The 20,669-nt window shown below is 41.2% G+C and overlaps 1 protein-coding gene across 10 annotated transcripts in view; it reads right to left on the bottom strand.

Moving 5' to 3' along the window:
* Positions 1 to 20,669, bottom strand: part of DUSP16 (dual specificity phosphatase 16) — an 89,335-nt gene that overhangs the window by 44,778 nt on the left and 23,888 nt on the right. For 5 of the 10 annotated variants that reach the window (XM_042991782.1, XM_042991777.1, XM_042991781.1 and 2 more), the window contains 2 exons: positions 592 to 633; positions 40 to 390 (listed from right to left, as the gene is read on the bottom strand). In XM_042991782.1, the coding sequence (XP_042847716.1) occupies positions 40 to 267 (228 nt within the window). In that variant the 5' untranslated portion in view covers positions 268 to 390; positions 592 to 633. Of the gene's footprint in view, positions 1 to 39; positions 634 to 745; positions 806 to 15,806; positions 15,868 to 20,669 lie in introns of those variants that run through there. The other 5 variants (XM_042991773.1, XM_042991774.1, XM_042991775.1 and 2 more) reach the window with 3 other exon arrangements.

A 20,669-nucleotide genomic window follows, 5' to 3' on the forward strand; every position in this document is an offset into this window, starting at 1 on the left:
GGGTGTCTATTTTAAAAAAGGAAAAAAGCAAACATTTACCTTATGTTTTGCTGAATGCTGGATGAGCTCTGTAATTAACACTTTGTCCTGTTGCAACCTTCGCTTCATAAGCTTGGAGCAGTTGATATTAATGGCTTCCAAAATGTGGGATGTATTGTATTCCACAAATGGCCGGCTATCAATTAGCAGCACTTTTTCCGTTCCACTTTCCAGCAGAGCCACCAACCTCTCAGTAACAATTTGAGTTCCAATCATCTCATGGGCCATGACAACAATAAGTCTTCTTTTCCCACCTCCTTCTTTAATTTGCCACGATGATGTAATGGTGGTGTGCTCAAAGGCTCAGCCACTCCATTGTACTAAAAATGTATGAGGTCAGGCTGGTGGTGACTGGCAAAAGGAGAGTTAAACCCATTTTCAGCAAGAGCCCTCCAAGTGAATGTCCCTTTCTCTTTCCCCGTTGATGTGCTCTTGCAAAGGACTCCTTCCACAAAGCAGCCCCTCACATTTGATTCATAAAGAGATGACTGGAATAACCATTCCACAACAAAAGATGCTTTGGGGCAGCCAGCGCATTACATCATTCTTTACCTTTGCTCCTCGCTCCAACAGCTTTACGCTGGACTGAAAATCCTACACGAAGACAGAGACAGAAAACAAAACATGGGGTCAAAAAAAAGAAAGAGCATCAGATTAGAGAGAGCGTATGATTCATAATATTTACTCCATTAATCTAATTCCATACTTGATGCACTGTTTCATTTGAACAAACAAAAAGGACAAACAGGAATGGCTCCGGAAAATCCCACTGATGGTAATTCACTTTTACATCAAAATATAAAAACCTAAAGAAGATAAAAGAAGACACAGTCATGAATTATAATGACCCGAGGCCCAGAACTACACGCCTGTAGCATGAGATTGAAAGAGCTATAAAAAGATGCTTGAAGTAGTATTTTTTCCAAATGGGTTTTATTTGCTTATTTCCTGAAAAGAGCACAAAGAACAGCCTACGACCAGGTGAGCAAGCCCATACTATCAGGACAGTCTTTTCTGAAGGCTTGAGAACCTCTGTGACGGTAGGAGTGTGTGTACACATGTGAACGCGCGCACACACACACACACACACACACACACACACACACACACACACACACCAGGGCACAACAGCAGCCCCTTTGAATTGCCCTGGGAAAACCTTTCATAAATTTCAGCTGCCTTTTAAGGAAAAGAAGGGACAAGAATGGCTGATATTCTTGTCATACCAACTGCTGAGCTAATTGCTGGGGGACTGTGATGTACCCAGCTCCAACTGAGATAGTCCCACAGCTATTTTGGCCCTGGTTGCTCCATCCCTCAGTTCTCTGATCCTTCACAGACTTACCCCTCATCTTCTGGTGGCTCATTCTTAAGAGAATCACTGACTCCCAGCCTTAGAAAATCTCACATCCCAACCTGGGACTCTAGGTCAGCAACCATACAGCAGACATACAGAACCCTGACTACTAGAACCAGGGCGTCCCTATTCTTGCCAAACTCCTATAATCGACCACTTCCTTTATATTTACATATACATACGTATATACATATATATATGTATACATATATATATGTAACACATACATATATATGTATATATATAATTTTATTTGTATTTGAGAGAGAGAACACAAGCACGGAAGAGCGCAGAGGGGGAGAGAGAGAATCTTAAGCAGGCTCCACGCTCAGCACAGAGTCTGACGCAGGGCTTCATCCCCTGACCCTGAGATGACAACCTGAGCCAAAATCAAGATTTGGACGTTCAACCGACCGAGCCACCCAAGTGCCCTAATTGGCCACTTCCTAACTGATACTAGTTGGGACTTTTGTGCCCACAGCTTGGCCCTGACCAATATTCTCAGACTCCTAGCTCCCTGGTCCATCTCTGCTCACTGGAAATCCTCTACACTACATAACACCAGATATCCACTGCTGGCGTTCACCTTCTGCAGGGTAAACTATTTGATGGCAAAGGCTTTGTATTACATGTCCTGCCTCCATAGTGCTTTGTACATAAGATACTCAATTCACACTGTTATAAGAAAGTAAAATCCTCCACAAATGATTTAAGACACTGAATAAGTATTTGATTAACTGAGTTCTGATCAGGATGGTAAAACCCTCAAACATCACTGGGTCCTATTCCTAATTTCAGACTTACAGATTAGAAACTGAAGCATGGAGAATACAAAGAGAAGCGGCCATGCCATTTACTTGTTACTTAACTTTGGAAAATTATATAACTTCTCTGAACCAGTTTCCTCATCTATGAAATGTAGATGTAACATAGGCCTTATCTCTTCACAAAGTCTGTTTGGAGGATAAAATTATCAAAGTTATTTACAGTAAGTAAACATGCAATTACCCAGGCACCTGGGTGGCTCAGCTGGTTGAGCATAGAACTCTTGAATTCAGCTCAGGTCATGATCCCAAGGTCGTGGGCTCAAGCCCCATGCTGGGCTCTGGGTTGAGTGTGGAGTCTGCTTGGGATTCTCCTTCTCTCTCTCCCCCTCTCCCCTGCTTACACTCTAAGAAATTAAAAAAAAAAAAAAAAAGCAACTACTCATCATAAAGAGAAAGGAGGAAAAATACCTTAAAGATGCCAACGGTGGACAGAGCTGCCTTGCACCTGGAATCTCAAAGATGTCATTTAACCGATAAACACAGAAGCAACTCCACCCTCCTATATGGCTGAGCTTCAACCAAGCTGCACTCTTTCCCTCAGAGCCAGACACACAGGGGGTTAGAAGGCTCCTGAGAAACCATTTCTGCCCCCGCACCTTACAAATCAGCTCCATATAGAATACATTATTCGTCCATCTTTTGTCTTATTTTAATGTATTTATTTTTAGTATAGCTTACTGGCAATGAGGTATAAAAATCATCTCTATCTTCAACTGAAGAAACCAGAGCAGAGAATCTGTCCCAGTCAATCAATGAATGTACTTTGGCAAAGCCCCTGCCAAGGATACAGCATTGAATCAAATCCTAACTACTGGGTGACATAGTTCACAGCAGTGTAAGGTCCTGTACTCGGATTATCTGATTCCCAAACCAGGGCTCCTACTACTGGGTTACGCTGTTTTCCCTAAGCACCTGCTCCCATAATGAAACTGGACTGAGAAAGAATGGCTCGACTTGTCCACGGAGGTGCCCGGGTGGCACAGAAAGTGGAAATCTGAGAACAAGAGCAAGTTGATTCCAACCATGGCAATGACTATCCAAGTCTGATTGGCTCCTCTCAATGATAAAATCTGGATGGAACAAAGCAGTTATCTGGGTTAGCAGATCAAGGGACAAAGGGAGGGAGAAGACAGCAAACATGCAAAAGTTGAATGAGAAAGTTCTCATCTTTGCTTCCCTTCAGCCTAATCTCCTGAGCCCAAATCACTGAAACCAAAGATCGACTACAGCAAACAGTAGGGCACATCCTTACCTAGAGAACCAGAATCAGGAGTTCCAGAAGCAGAAAGACCCTTTCCCTGACCAAGAAAAGGTCTGGGCCAAGTGACCCTAATATGAGGATGTAATTGAAGCAAAGCACTGAATGTGAAATGAGGATGAAGTCACATCCTTTCATGTTGTACTCAGGCCAGCTGTAGCTCTCCTGTCACACCTTTATGCCCAAGGTCTGATTTTCTGTAGTTCCAAACAGATTTACGTGAGAGGCAGAGCCCTACCGAGGGGGCATGGGAGGTGGGGGAACAATTGCCTTAAACCTTGTTTATTTACAGTGAGAGAATTTTGGCCAGGCCCTTGTCCTAGGCTGCAACCCTAATTTAGAAATTTCTGGGCATTCACTGTTCATTCTGAAGATGTCAGTACCTTGAGATTGGGAACATGTCTGTTACAGTTTTGTTTTTGAAACCTTCTGCATCAGGTAGGATTTAAAAGATGACAAGAGAATATTTTATTGTTGGCAAAACCACAAGCTAATCTTACCCAAAATTTCTACAAGAAGTTAAAAGGAATAAACATTCTTAGAATTGAACTGTAAGGGCCCACGTGCATATAACAAAACCCAGGACAGGCCAGCTTTGCTATTTGTTGATTTATTTAAACGTTTAATTTTTAAAGTTTTAACTATTTTCTTTCCATTTTTAATAGGTAACATATTCACAAGGTTCAAAAAAAGGTATAAAATGTATACATACTATGAATATGTACAGTTTATTTTATGTTTGTTACACTTCAACAAAACTACTAAAAATTGCCATGATACTGAAACCCCAACAAATACATGAAAAACATAAATACACTGAAAATCCTTCTCCTACCCTTGTCCATCTGCCCAGATCTCCCCCCTGCCCTCTACTGGAAACCATGGTCAATAGTTTCTTCTGATTTCTTCCAAAGATTTTTTTTTTTTTTTAATGAATACAGAATAAGACACAAATATATATTCCTTCCCTTTGTTCAACCGGTTACGCAGTATATACACTTATTATGCACCCTGCTTTTTTCCTTCACTTAAATTAAACACTACAATTTTATTTTTTTCTCATATTTAATTAGAATGTGATATAATCTATGTATCTTCCATACATGAACTTTTGGAAATCGTGCACAGAGAGGGGCGCCTGGGTGGCTCGGTCAGTTGAACATCCAACTTTGGCTCAGGTCATGATCTCACAGTCCATGGGTGCAAGCCCCTTGTCGGGCTCTGTGCTGACAGCTCAGAGCCTGGAGCCTGTTTCAGATTCTGTGTCTCCTTCTCTCTCTGTCCCTCCCCCACTTCACTGTCTCTGTGTCACAAAAAATGAATAAACATTAACAAAAAAAATTTTAATAAAAAAAATGTTTTAAAACACAGAAATACTTCACCTTAAAAGACAACTCCCCCTTTTCCCCAACATCACACCTATTCAATTAGGGGTTTTACCTGAGGACCCAAAAGCTGAAGGGTAATTCTTAATAGCGTGCTTGAAAGGTCAGCAAACTGTTTTATGGCATCCCAATCAGACAGTATCCTCTACAACTACTCCGACTTAAGAGAAATTTAAAATGTGATGTGCACATTCATGAAGTACAGGCTCATCTCTTAAAGGACACCTTGTTGTGACTCTGGCTATTCTCACCCAAAGACAGGATGGCACCATAAGTTCCTGGGAAAGGGGACACCTATCTGGTGGTCATGGGACCGTGGAAGGTCAAGAAGCCACCAGTGTAAAGCCCTCTGAAAAATGCTAAGGGACCCGGGGTGGCAGCACTGGCCCTGAGCAGTGTCTCTGCTGAGGATCCTCGTCGCACTGACCCAGACAAAGGTGTTCCGGGCCCTCTAGCTGTGCTGCCCTCTTGGCTGCCTGGGGACTGTGGTGAGGAGCCCTGGCCTACCTCCAACACTCAGGAGAAGGGGCAGGCAGCTGGAGCAGTGGGAAGACTCTTCTGAGGAGACTGATGGGGTGCCCCAGTCTACCGCCAAGGAAATCTGGGTGGCATCAGGCTCTTCAGAAGGCAATGAAAGAATACTTTTCTATACATACAATAAAGTTTTCTATTTCTCCAAAAAGGAATAAACCAGTATTTATCATACCAAAGACTAGTAACCTTAACCAGAGCCACCAAACAAATATTTGCAAAGTATCCCACTTTCAGAAATCAAGGGGTTTTGTTTTTGTTTTTTAATTTTTTTAACATTTATTTATTTTTGAGACAGGGAGAGACAGAGCATGAACGGGGGAGGGTCAGAGAGAGGGAGACACAGAATCTGAAACAGGCTCCAGGCTCTGAGCTGTTAGCACAGAGCCCGACGTGGGGCTCGAACTCACGGACCGCGAGATCATGACCTGAGCCGAAGTCGGCCGCTTAACTGACTGAGCCACCCAGGTGCCCCCAGAAATCAACGTTTTAAAAAACTTTATTTATTAAGGGAAAGAGGCTGAGGCAACATTTTAGTATAAAAAAATGACTATATAGATCAGGGAACAAAATGGGCAAATTCCCTTAAAAAATACCACTTTTGCTTTATTTTGCATTTTACCCATTTTGGCAAATATTTTACAATACTTAATATGAACAGAAGTTGTAGAAGAACCTTCCCCTGTTAATATTCATACTTTAAAGTTTTTGTGTAATTTATTTTATGTTTTAGATTCTATTTAGTTACCTATGGAAATTTATCTATGATTTTATCATGGAAATTGGTGCAGTTTTATTTACTGTAATTCACTCTACTCTGCAAGAGTATCAATGAAATGAAGTACACTACTGCTGAATTAGTTATGTCAGAGAACCAAAAGCCTGTTTTAAATTTTTTTTCAATGTTTGTTTATTTTTGAGAGAGACAGAGCATGAGTGGGGGAGGGGAAGAGAGAGGGAGACACAGAATCCGAAGCAGGCTCCAGGCTCTGAGCTGTCAGCACAGAGACCGACGCGGGGCTCAAACCCACGAACCGTGAGATCATGACCTGAGCCGAAGTTGGACGCTTAACTGACTGAGCCACCCAGGCGCCCCAAGCCTAACAGTGTTTTAATGATAAGGTGAACAAGTGAGAGTCTGTTTTAATTAAAAGAACAATGTACCGCCCGACTAAACAAAAACCAGTATTTGCCACTAAAGTAATTAGCTAAAAGGAAAATTTTTTCTTTTGATTTTCTTCACCACTTGCACATAACCTTCAACATAGTGCCCAAACAAAAAAATTTTTTTAAGTTTAAGGTAGTTTTTAAATGATTCCATTAAGCATCTCCCTCCTGTTCTTAGAGGAGGTGTTCCTCTTTTCAACTTCCCAGCAATATCCTGGCTTCCAGGTCGGTCACAGCGACACTTGGTCTATCCCACCAGAAAAAAAGGGGAGAACCTTTTCTACACACAATTTCCCCCTTCTGCCTGCCCATGGCTTACTTTCTGTCAACAGCAACAGCTCCACTGTCACCAAGCACAGCTGCCTTAAGGGCCACATCAAGGCCTACAGCCAGCAGGTAAGGGAGAGGGCTCCAAGAACACGCCCACATGTCTGAAAGGTAGGACCTATGAAGACACAGAGGCCACCCCTCAGAAAGGCACATCTCCATTTGAAAGACTTCCTTTTACAAAGAAATTCTCAGCAGAGAAAGGATATTCTATGGGTTTGGGGTGCCTGAACTGCCTGTTCAGTGAGGAGAGTGACTGGGCTTTATTTGGCTGGGCTTGAGCTCAAGTTCAAATTCTCAGAGAATTTATGGAAAGGATACAATCAGGTGAGAAGTTTGCTTTTATTAAACTACAAGCTGGTCTTAAATTTTTTTTTCCCTCCAATAAAACTGAGGAAATAGGCAACAAGATACACTAAACAGCCTTTGGCAGAGCCTTAAACATGGACTTTCAGTAACAGGAAAACTGAACAAATCAAAAGGGAAAAAAGCAGGTTATGAAGTTTGGAAACAAGCAAGAACAGCTTAGACTTTGACCATCTATACTGATTAAAGCAACTTTGACTCATATGCTGTGGGCAAACCCTAACAGAAATTCTGAGGCCCAATATTTGGTAAAATATATTAAAAAACAAATACAAAACAAAACAAAAAAAACCAAAAAACCACCCTCACCAAAGCCATGACAACTATATAAGCTTAAGGTACTTTCAGTCACCTTATTAATGTCTTGACCATATTTTCTTACCCCAAAATAGAGGACACATTCTGACAAGTGGGGGCAATAATGGGACAGACTGCTTGAAGCTTGAAGCACAAGTGTCTAGACAGTACTGGACGTAGAGACAGCACTTGTTAGCACCATAAAACCAGCATCTCTCACCAACTTACAGCACCACTGAAAGAACCCACTCCTATCAGAGGCTTAGGTTGTTTATATATACGTCAAGGACCCACAGATAAAGGCTGGAAGAACAGCCATCCTTCAAAGACTAAATACAATGTCTTTTCTTCAGACACAAGTCAGCCCAGGTAGAGTCCAGATCTGAGAGAAGACTTCACCCAGTTTCTGATCAGGAAGAGCACTGCACTCTGGGTACTGGCTCAGCTGGAGCCTCTGTCCTTCCTCAGCACTGCTTCCTGTTTGTGCTCACCTGTCTGTCTCACTAGCTTCCCATTCCCTGATCCTTTGGAGCTCTCCTCCACCTCCCCTCCTTCCTCCACCTCCCCTCCTTCCACCACCTCCCCTCCTTCCACCACACCGTGTACCTATTCCAGACACACTCCTTGTACCCACGGCTCCCTCTAACATATAATGCTTTCTCCAGGCACCTTGCCTAAAACCTAAGGACTCTACCCTCCCTCTGCCTCAAAGAGGCGCCTGGATATGAGGTGGTCTTGAGGGAATGGGAATAGAAGGATCCTTACATGAAGTCTCTGGGCGAAAGAAAATGTGGTCAGTGGTTGGTTTAATCTGAGACTCAAGGAAAAAATGTGTTGGAAAGGTTATTTGCAATAAAGGTGGACTGGAGGCAGGAGTGGAAAGAGTCAGATCAAACCAAACAGAGGTCAGTTAAGGACACTAATGTGTACATCTTGGTTTTCTTGAGCACCTGTCAGGCCTACTGTAACTCATTCAGTCATGTGACAAACAGTTGTTGGGTACCTAGTAAGTGCTAGGCACTGGTGGAGAAATGCAGCAAAAATGTGCTGGGTGAAAACTCCTGTTCTGCTAGAGCTTCTAATGCAATGCCACAGACAGTAACAAACAGCAACAACACAAACGCTATGGAGAAAAAACAAACCAGGGGAGGAAGGAGAGTTCAGTTGGGTAGTTGCAATTTTAAACAGAGTAGTCAGAAAAGGTCTTACTCTGATGGTTAAGTACAAGCCATGAGGAGGTAAGAGAGCTAGGTGGATCCTGGGAAGGCTGGAGCTCTCTCTGTCAAAGACTGGAGGCCAATCAATACAGTGCTGGCCAAGGTAACGCTGAACTGGGCAAGTGCTAGTTAATCATGCGGTAGGTGCTCCGTCCTTCTTCAGTAAAATGGTTAGGTCTATTAGGAATGAAGTATTTCCAGCCACTCGAACACTTTACTGTGAAATACACACACACACACACACACACACACACACACACACACAAGTTCAGTAGTTTCTTACTAAAACTACAAAGGGAGAAGCGTTCCTTGGCAAAAGAATAAAAAGTGCTGTATGAAATGAAAAAAATTGTAACAAGAAAGATTACTACTAATATCAATATAATTCTTCCAACTCCACAAATGTACCTAATAATGAAATCTTGATTTTACAGCACAGAATGTAGCAAAAGATCAAAGACATGTTAAACAAGATGTGTGCTTGAATAGATCTAAACAGCAAGGAAGCAGTTTAACAGATCTTTAAATTAAAAAAAAATTTAAATGCTTTCATGGAGCTCTCCTTGCTAAAAAGTGTATCAAATACTTAACCACAAGGACTCTGTCAGTTAGGTTACTGTGTTCAAGGGGTTGGTAAGACTAATGTAAGCTTACCATCTTTATCCGTGCACCATCTTTAGTCCACTTCACCCCCAAAACAACAAAATGCCACTACATGAAAGATAAGGTGTACTTTCCTGACAAAGAGTGAAATTACTAATGACATTACAACCAGGGTAAACATCTGGACAATGTGGAATACAGTCTGGTAAAGAGAGGATATAATTTCATTTTTCCAAAGAAGATCAGAAGGCTCCGGGAACAAGCAATGGAAAACAATTGGGAATCATCAACACCAAACCTTCCACCACTTCTAATTAAGCCCAAGTTTATCACAGTATATTTTGGAGTTTTATCTACTTTAAGTCTTTTGATATTCAAATAAGTAAAACCACAAAGCCAAACTATTCTCCTGAAGATACTTTCAAAATGGCTTACACGGATCTTTTCAAAGTGACAAATGAGAAACTGCTTCACCTTTCAGTTAAAAGACATGTGAGGGGCGCCTGGGTGGCTCAGCAGGTTGAGCCTGCAACTTCAGCTCAGGTCATGATCTCACAGCTCGTGAGTTCGAGCCCCGAGTCGGGCTCTGTGCTGACAGCTGGGAGCCTGGAGCCTGCTTCGGATTCTGTGCCTCCCTCTCTCTCTGCCCGAACCCAATCTCATTCTGTCTCTGTCTCTCTCAAAAATAAATAAACATTAAAAAAAAATTTAAAGACACGTGAAAAATAATGGAAAAGGTCTGCATGCGCAGCAAAAGGAGACTCAATAACCTACAAGTCACACTGAATCCTGCAACACAGTATCATGCAACATTTTTAAATGATGGTGTGAAAGCATACTTCTTGACAATGAAGGATGGTCATGACCCATTAAGAGAATAAAAACAAGTTACAAAACAATAAAGTAAAGCGGAACCTCAAACACCCACATACACACATGAGCACATGACGGATACATTCAAAAGGTACTATTTTTTCCTTTCTATAATCTTGTAAGGTACAAAAACGTCTTAGAAAAGGGCACGACATACACTTCAGAGCCTAAAGTGGCTGTCGCCATCCTGCCTGCATTCCTCCTTACCAGGACCGTTAAGAAAACTTTGGGCTAGAACAAGGTATAGGATTAACAATACAATAAAGGAAAATTGATGTTTACCCTCAAGATAAAAGCTGGATTTCTACTTCACAAAAGAACTTACAAAGAATTATTTTCAATAACAATATGTTGGGGGGCGGGGAGAGATAAGAAATTGAATTTTATATCACACACTTATGACTATAAACCTGGAGGTTCAGTAGGTTCGTTGGGGTATGACTCTTAATACAAAAGCTTTCTTCTTTACACAAAGAATTCATAGATGGTTTTCTCTTTTAAATGAATATATTCCCTAACACTCTTAAAATGTATTTCAATTTATAAAGCTTCCAAAATAAGCCTGCAAGAGGACTTTCATTCCTCTTACTGGAAAAGCACAAATCTTTCAACAAAGTATATACAGCGGCCTCCTCACTATTCTGAGCTCCTAAATAGACACGCACAACAAGACTTGAACACATTCCAGGCGTGGCCTTCAAGCCTGGACCACACCTGCTTCCAAGGCCCTGAGGCTAAAAATAACTCTGGGGCCTCAAAAACGGGACACCAGCCAGGCCCAGGGGTAGCTGCAGGCCCCTTGCTCAGCTCCACTAACAGTAAAAGCCAGAGCTACGTAACTCTACAATCACAAAAAAAAACCAAAAAAAACAAAACAAAAAAAAAACCCATGACAGGCTTCTTTCTGTGCCAATCAACCTCCATCCTAAGCCTACTCCTTTTCTTTGCCCCTTGACACCAAAGCAAATCTAGGAATTTAGAAACAAGTAAGGTCTTATGGTGCATTGGTTTTAAAAACAACAACTGTGGACCAGGATAAGTCTCCAGAGATGATTCAGGAGACCGTGTTCCTAATTTCAGCTCCTCTACAAAGACACTAAAATGTCACAGCAACAGTCACTTGACATCCCCAAGCTTGTTTTTTTTTTTTTTTCCCTCACCTGTAAAAGGAGGAATCCTGTGATCACTTAACGTCTAAAGACTATTTCACTAAGAATATGATATCACGGTCAATGCACCTCAGGCCTTCACAAGGTGCTTTAACAGGACAGAGTACCAGGAATGATTTGATCTTTGAGCAATCATGTCACAGAATTACAGCTTACATCCTACAACACACAAATTAAAATGGATAACTCCTGGGCAATGGGTCCACAAACAGCACGGCAACTGTTCCAGATCATTTCTTTTGTGGTGGGGTATTTCCAAGGTTTGCTCCAAGACAATGCCTTCCACTTCTCTGCCAGTCCCTTGGTACCCAGGAGTCCCCTCTGGGGCATGTTACTCTACCAGGTGAAAAATAAAGGGAGAGGCCAGGGGCAGAGGAAGAAGGGGCAGTGGAAGCAGCAACACTCCTCACTCCAGGCTCCTAGGCTATGCTAATTTAAGTCACTGCATCTGTCCTTACACTTCCCCCTCTGGGGCCCAGGGATGATATCAGGAAGCCGTACCACAGGGCAACGTGGGTGACAAGGCCAGGACCTGGGTGAAAGACTCACATTGCCACAGGACAGCAAGGAGACCAGCAAGGAAGTGGGGCAGCCACGAGAAGAATCAGAATCTTCCCTGTCCTCATCCCAGAGCTACTTTTTCCATTCTGTCCTTTTCACAGTCTATCCTTTCCTCATAATTTGGCTCCATCACATAACCTACCTGTAGTTTCTCTGCCCTTATTTCTTAGAGGCTTTGCTGTTCCCCTATCTCCTTCCTCTCTCCTTCTTCTTCATTTCTCCCTTCATGATTTTCTTTTGTCAGATTAAGCCCTTCTCACGAACCCATTTTCTGTTTTCGGGGGCGGGGGGGACTGCCAAGGCCCTTGATAAGGGTTGCTATCCTAAGTAGTAATCACAAATCACAGACTGCTTTGAAACAGTCATCCACAGATTCGGGTGTTTTATCAACCTTTAAAATCTTTTATTTGTTACTGTAATAAAGTTTTATTTCAGAGAAGAGAGAGGAACTTTTTCCAGTTTGGTGTTTCATACATGGTTATACTGCGTGGAGATGATTAACTTAGTATCTTACGTTTTTACTAGCCCTCCAATGCTCTGATGATCTAGACACTAAAGGTAAAACCCCTCTCTAAACCTCAAAGGAAGACCCAAATTCTCTCTGTTATCACACTAGACTGCTTAGAAAACGAACAAGATCTGAATTACTTATAATCTAGCGCAAGCTCTGCACATAGGGACGAAGTGGTCTCCACCAAGAGTCTGACTGGCAAGTTCCGACTGGCACCTGCACCAGCAGCGTCACTGCCCTGCCCTGCCCTTCCTCGTCCACCAGCAGCCTCGGGGAGCCATTCGTTCTCTTCTCAGTTGAGCACAAGCCCATCCAGATGACCTTCGAAGAGAAGAAGAGGCAGAGTGGAAAATGAAATAACTACAGGCCCTTAATCTCAGCTCCCAGTTCACTCTATCGGCTCCTTTTTAAAAAAGGATTTCCCAGGGGTGCCTGGGTGGCTCAGTCGGTTGAGCCTGCGACTTCGGCTCAGGTCATGATCTCACAGCTCTTGAGTTCGAGCCGCGAGTAGGGCTCTGTGCTAACAGCTCGGAGCCTGGAGCCTGCTTCGGATTCTGTGTCTCCCTCTCTCTCTGCCCCAACCCGCTTACATTCTGTCTCTGTCTCTCTCAAAAATAAGTAAACATTAAAAAAATTTTTTTTAAAAAGGATTTGCCAAATAATTTGAAAAGCAAAATAAAGAGTAATGGATTATAATCCACAGAAAAAAGTAAGTCCAAAAACAAGATTTCCTATAAACACCTTCTGAACAATGCAAGTTTAAAAGGATATTATTCCTATTTGCTGTTTTGTTGTTTTTTTTAGAGGTGATTCTGTCATCTTTTGGATGGCACTAAATTCTGGTGTGACGTCGGTCAGGTTCAGGCATGCCACACGCAGCAGGGAAGCAGGGAATATCTTCCTACCAAAGTCTCAATTTCCCACTCTGACAAATACCTGTGTCTGTACTGGTAGGTTTCTAAAACAATATGAGGCACTGCGGGGATAAAAACAGAATGGATGGAAGGTCCCTGATATTAATTAGTTGAAAAGGGGTATTTGGACAAATATAAAAAGATAATATGCTAGCAGGGGTACGACAAGTCAAAAAGAAAGTGTCTTAGGCTTCTGAAGGAAAACAGGGACATAAACTGCCAGAGAAGAGAGAAGAAAAATCTACATGAAGAAAACACATAAACAAAGGTAAAGGGATAAATTGTGTGCAGATTTTCCCAGCTAGAACACAGATTATAACAGTGAATAACAAAATAAGTTGGCAAAGGGAAAGGAGTCAGCTGGTGCAGTGTCCTGAAAGTCTAAAAACCATCTAAGTCACTGTGAACTTTATGAAAAGAACATGAGCACACTGCTAGATGCATTTCACTGGTAACTTCCTATGGATTGAAATTAAGAGAAGATGAAAGCAAGGAGACTAGTTGCAACCCACAAAGTTTTAGTTGTCGAAGGATGGGCTCTGCCTAGAATGGTGACTACAAAATCTGACAGGAAAGCAAAGAGCCAAGGAACTAGTGATGGTCTAGATCCAGGGCAGTACGCCTGACACAAAACATATCCTTATTAAATAACTGACTTCCTGATTGAGGGTGCCTGGGAAAACGGCTATTTAGACTACAGTATTAAATTATTCTACCAAAAAAAATTTCAGAAATAGCTCAGTTACCGTATTCTGTCCCTGCTTCAGATGAACCAGTATCGAGCAAAATGAGCAATAGGTACAAGTTTAAGTCTTACTAGCCAGGTAACTGTTTATAAACAGAAGAATTAGTCATATTAAAAGGCCAAAATAGGGGCACCTGGGGGGCTTAGTCAGGTAAGTGTCCCACTCTTGATTTCAGCTCAGGTCATGATCTTGTGGTTGTGGGATCAAGCCTCGTTTCAGGCTCCCTGCTAAGTGTGGAGACTGCTTGGAATTCTCTCTCCCTCTCTCTCTCTCAAAATAAATAAACTTAAAAAAAAAAAAAAAATTAAAAGGCCAAAATAAATAAAGCAGAATGTAAAGAGAAGGGGGATGCAGAATGTTGGCATGATGGGTGACTACCTCCTATTTTTCAGTAATTTCTAACATTTCCATTATATATATACACTTATGTATATATACTATGCACACAAACACATATATATGTATATACAAGATACATATCTTCTATGACAAAAAACTAAAGTATATATATTTTAACGAGTCACATATCATTATGCTCATGCTATTCAGAGGAAGACAGTAAAAATTATTTTACATGAATCATTAATCAAGATAAGTTTTAATACAGAATCATGGGATTCATCCAACAGTGACCTAGTAATGTGAAAAAAATAGATTTTTAAATTACTTTTTTTTAAGTTTTTTTTTTTTTTTTTTTAGTTTTTATTTATTTTTGAGATAGAGACAGAGCATGAATGGGGGAAGGTCAGAGAGAGAGAGAGAGACACAGAATCCGAAGCAGGCTCTAGGCTCCAAGCTGTCAGTACAGAGCCTGATGCGGGGCTCGAACTCACAGAGTATGAGAATATGACCTGAGCTGAAGTCAGACGCTCAAACGACTGAGCCACCCAGGGACCCCTAGATTTTTAAAAATTTAATTACATATCCCTACGACAGCCCTGCTTCAAAGTGCAAAGCATTCATATGTATTCCAGACAAGCAATATAAATATATATAGTTTTAGTACAGACCAATATTCCTTTTCTAAAAGTAACCTGCATGGGAATATAAGCTGGCGCAGCCACTCTGGAAAACAGTATGGAGGTTCCTCAAAAAACTAAAAATAGAACTACCCTACGACCCAATAATTGCACTACTAGGCATTTATCCACAGGATACAGGTGTGCTGTTTTGAAGAGACACATGCACCCCCATGTTTATAGCAGCACTATCAACAATAGCCAAAGTATGGGAAGAGCCCAAATGTCCATCGGTAGACGAATGGATAGATAAGATGTGGTATATATGTACAATGGAGTATTACTTGGCAATCAAAAAGAATGAAATCTTGCCATTTGCAACTACGTAGATGGAACTGGAGGGTATATGCTAAGTGAAATTAGTCAGAGAAAGACAAAAATCATATGACTTCACTCATGAGGACTTTAAGAGACAAAACAGATGAACATAAGGGAAGGGAAATAAAAATAATATAAAAACAGGGAGGGGGACAAAACAGAAGAGACTCGTAAATATGGAGAACAAACTGAAGGTTACGGGAGGGGCTGTGGAGGGGGGATGGGCTAAATGAGTAAGGGGCACTAAGGAATCTAGTCCTGAAATCACTGTTGCACTATATGCTAATTTGGATGTAAATTAAAAAAAAAAAAGAATACTACCTCAGAGCCTGCCCAGGGCAAAACTGCATTGACAGTCTGCAATCTTTGTTTAACATCAAACCTAAATTAAATCACAGGAAATGACAGTATGAAATGATGAAAAAAAAAAAATTAAGAACTGTTACAATCAATTTAGTGTAATAGATATTGAGATGTCACCAGATTGATAGCAGATTGACCTATAATGAATTATTATTAGAATTAATTATAATAATTATTAATAATTATTAGAATTATTAACTCTAATAATTATTAGAATTAATTATAATAAGTATTAATAATTATTAGAATTATTAATAATTATTAGAATTATTAATTCTTTCTCTAGAAGAAAAAGAAGCTAGAAGTTGTATAAAACTTAAGTAAACAATTTTCTGGTTTGTAGACATAAAGATTTCAAACTTTTTGATAGCGCTAAATTTTGCTTTAACATTGTCCTACAGATTCAGGCCTGCCAGACCAGTATATCTTAAAATAAAAATCTTTTTTATATTTAAAAATAAATAAATAAATAACCTGCAGTACCAAAGACCACATATTCAAAATTAAAACTGAAAGCACGATCATTACAAATAAAATAAGTTTGCCACAAGTGAAATTTAGTATAAAGCAAACCACAGTATTTAAGAATTCAATGACTTAAATACCAAAATATCTAGTTTCACCATCTCATATAAAATGGAGATCATGGCATAGACTCCAATAATAATGCTTACAAGGCTGCGCTGTTTTACCTCACTGCACCCATTCTCAAATAGGTACAAAAGAAATCTATCACCATTTGCTATCAACATAGGTAAGCATCACAAAACACTAATTATCAGAGACTAAAAGGCCCTCTAAGCACAATGCAATAAATGGTCAATTTTTTTCTGTTGCAAATAGTGTTTGCTTTTTGGAATTCTGGGGTTGTGGACCTTGGCTAAAATGTAAAACTGCAGAAAGAACTATTAAATGGATTAGGGGAATAGATATATGTGCATTTATTGACCACCTACTACATTCAATTTCCTATACAGCAGGTTCTCAGTTTTGTCTAATTACAAGGATCACTTAAGGAACTTGATTTAAAAATATGGTAAAATGGGGGCACGTGAGTGGCTTGGGTGGTTAAGCGTCGACTTCAGCTCAAGTCATGATCTCATGGTTCGAGAGTTTGAGCCGGGCTGTGGGCTCTGTGCTGACAGCTCGGAGCCTCTGGGGGGAGGGGGAGGGGGAGAGGGAGGGGGAGGAGGGGGAGGGGGGAGGAGGGAGGGGGGAGGGGGGAGGGGGGAGGAGGGGGAGGGGGGAGGGGGGAGGAGGGGGAGGGGGAGGGGAGGGGGAGGGGGAGGGGGAGCAAGAGAGTGTGTGTGTCTCTGCCCCTTCCTTGCTAGCACTCTCTCTCTCAAAAATAAAACAAATATTAAAAATACATATAGGAGATAAAATGATCACTCAGGCCCCTCCCTGGAGAATGATACTTGGGGTCTCAAGTAGAGACTGTGACGTTTAACAAATGCCCCAGGAGGTTCTTCCAATTAGGCAAGTTTAAAAACACACTGACCCAAAGATATATTTGGTTCTCTCAATGTTCACATTCAATCAGTTGTCAAGACCTACTGATTTTCAGTCTCTCTCTCACCTGGAGGACAAAAGGTACAAAAGCTGTGTTTGAACTGAAAATAATGGCAATGGGAATAGCCAATAATGGGAGGAATGGGATGTCAGCCTGAGACAATTCAAATCTCACAGTTGAAGCAGGAATTCCATTCCATTCCTAGTGCAGACCTGATGGGTTAATTTCTCTCTTACAAAATGTTAAGTACTTGCCTAAAGTCACACAATGCGTTAGTGGTGGAAGAGAAAATAGAGCTCCGAAAGAACACTGCTTTCCGCAGCCCTACAGACCTACCATTTTGCAAATTTTAAAAGGCTCCTCAAAAGTACAGAAAGCAATAGGTTTCAGAAGATGAGAAATAATACACCCTTTTAAACACCTGACATGTGTGGCTGTGAGGAGAGACCGTCTCACCAAAATGCCAGCCTGCCATGAAATTGCAGATAAAAAGCCATGTGAGGAGCAATTGTGACTCTTGATCCAAAGGTTGTGGGTTAGCACCCCACATTGAGTGTAGATTACTTAAAAGTAAAATCTTAAAAAAAAGAAAAAAGAAAAAGAAAAAAGAAATAGCCATGTAAGAAGTAGAGAACAAAATGATGAGACAAGCCTCCACAGAACATTCATGAAAAATAAGGAACCCTGAAAGGAGAAGTTTGTCTGCTTCACTGGGTCACTGTGAGAACACAGTAAGTATGCAAAAAAAAAAAAATAGTACTTTATAAATTCTAACACTTGCTACAAAGGGAATAACTCAACACAGGATTAATGGAGGAGTATTTTGGCTAACGCAGTAATTCTGAACCTTGGCTGCTGATTAAAATCACCTGGGGAACTCTTAAATATCCTGATTACCTAAATAAACCAGAACCTCTGGGGAGTAGGATCCAGGCACCAGTATTTTTTACACAAACAAGTAGAGGTAGTTTTTTTTTTTTTTTTTTAAGTTTATCCATTTTGAGGGGGGAGTGGCAGAGAGAATCCCAAGCAGGCTCCACACCACCTGAGCTCCATATCTACAGTTGGACACTCAATCAACTGAGCCACCCAGGCGCCCCTAGAGGTTGATTCCCTAAGGCCTCCCAAGGAAGGGCCACAAAAGAGAGACCATCTGGAAGGTGCAGTTTAAGAAGGAGAAAAAAGGGGCACCTGGGTGGCTCAGTCGGTTGAGTGACTTCAGCTCAGGTCATGATCTTGCACTCCAGGAGTTCAAGCCCCACATGGGGCTCTGTGCTGACAGCTCAGAGCCTGGAGCCTGCTTCGGATTCTGTGATTCCCTATCTCTGTCCCTCCCCCACTTGTGTTCTCTCTCTCTCTCTCAAAACTAAATAAACATTAAAAAAAAAAAAAAAAAAGAAGGAGAAAAGAAAAGGGGCCCCTGGGAGGCTCAGTCAGTTAAGCGCCAACTTGAACTCAGGTCATGATCTTGCAGTTTGTGAATTCAAGCCCTGTGTCGGGCTCTGTGCTGACACCTCAGAGCCTGGAGCCTGCTTGAGATTCTGTGTTCTCCCTCTCTCTCTGCCCCTCCCCTGCTTGTGTGTGCTCTCTCTCTCTCAAAATTAAAATAAACGTTTAAAAAAAATTTTAAGAAGTGGAGAAAATGAGTAACATACATAATACTGAAATTCATCTCACCTATCTTCAAAGTGTATGTGTTATAATATCTGCTGGAAGTCTTGGGTTCTGAACATATCATCAGGTAACAGGTAAAATTCTCAATGTCACAGTTTCTAGAATTCCAATACTAATGAAAGACCATGGTTCATTTATAATACCCAACAGAAGTCCACAAGGATATGCTAGGGCACAGAACACATCCTGCCTTAATAAAACAGTTTATGGTTCCAATCCTTCTTCACTGGTTTCTAGGTGTATCAAGAGAAGATTTTTAAAAGTGGAAAGGCGACAAGACAGAGTTCAGTGTTCACCTGTGAATGAACACAAGTTAAATATCTCCACCCAGGAATTTCCCATTACTAAGGGCAAATCACAGGGCATACAATCTTTTGCAATACTTCCCTCTGATCCAATCCTGTAAAACTTCATTTAATAAGCTGATGATGGAAACCAAGATTTGGGCCTCCAGCCAAACAATCTATGTTACATTACATAAAGGACATCCCCACCCTTCTCAAAGTTATGACAGTAGTTACTTAAAAAAAAAAAAAAAAAGGAGGGGCGCCTGGGTGGTTCAGTTGGTTGAGCATCCGACTCTTGGTTTCCACTCAGGTCATGATCTCATGGTTCGGGAGATCGAGCCGGGGGTCGGGCTCTGCACTGACTGTGGACAGTCTGCTTGGGATTCCCTGTCTCTCTCTGCCCCTCTCCTGTTCGCTCTCTCTCAAAATAAATAAATAAATCTAAAAAAAAAAAAAGTTACAAAAAAAAATTTTTTTAAGGAAAGAAAAGGTAGCATTCGAACAGAATCAGAAGGTTTTATTCCTAATAAACCTTATTAACAAACAATAGAAGAAACACCAGGCTAGAAAATGCTCATTTGACTGTCTCCCTTGAGTACTGGGTCTAACTTGTAACTCATTCATTACATAACAGTTTCTGAACAACTCTTTTGTGCAAATCTTTTTGTTCAGGCATCTTTGGAGGATATAATTTAAGACAATACCACAGAAATAAAATTTGTGCACAAGATACCTGTAAGGCTATGAGTGCTCCAAGAGTGGGAGAAGAGAAAGAATTTTTAGTGGTGATGTCTGAAAGGCAACAAGGAGATGATAAATCTCACCAACCTATATTTACTCTGGATGCTCTCCTACCCCAACTCCTTAGGGTGCTATACAATCTCCTTGTATTCACAAATAACTTCTGGCCAAGAGAAATTTGGAGGGACTGGGGACATCACTAGCCAGCAAACTCTTCTACAAACTCTAGAGGCAACTTCTCAGCTGAACCCTGAGGCTGGCTGCTTCCTGCCAGGAAACACTTAACACAGATTTATCTTCAGGAGGAGGCCAGTTTGCAGATTCTCAATGCACTGACTTAGTGGAGGGAAAGAGGGAGGGGGAAGACAGTTTCCCTTCCTTCAGGTACACTGTCACCTCCCCCAACACAAATATAAACATAAAAAGAAGCATAAAAGGGAAGTACGGCTTTACAACTCTGACAATTACATCTGACAAGATTATACAGACATTTCTGCCCGTCAGTATTTTCCAAAGAGTGTAAGCAGGAAAAACAGAAGAGGAACTAATTATTAAAACTGGTCCATTTTACTGGGAGGTCCAGTAAGGTAGGCAAAAAGTATAAGC

Source organism: Panthera tigris, chromosome B4 (genome assembly GCF_018350195.1).
Source record: "Panthera tigris isolate Pti1 chromosome B4, P.tigris_Pti1_mat1.1, whole genome shotgun sequence".
NCBI classification, from domain to species: domain Eukaryota; kingdom Metazoa; phylum Chordata; class Mammalia; order Carnivora; family Felidae; genus Panthera; species Panthera tigris.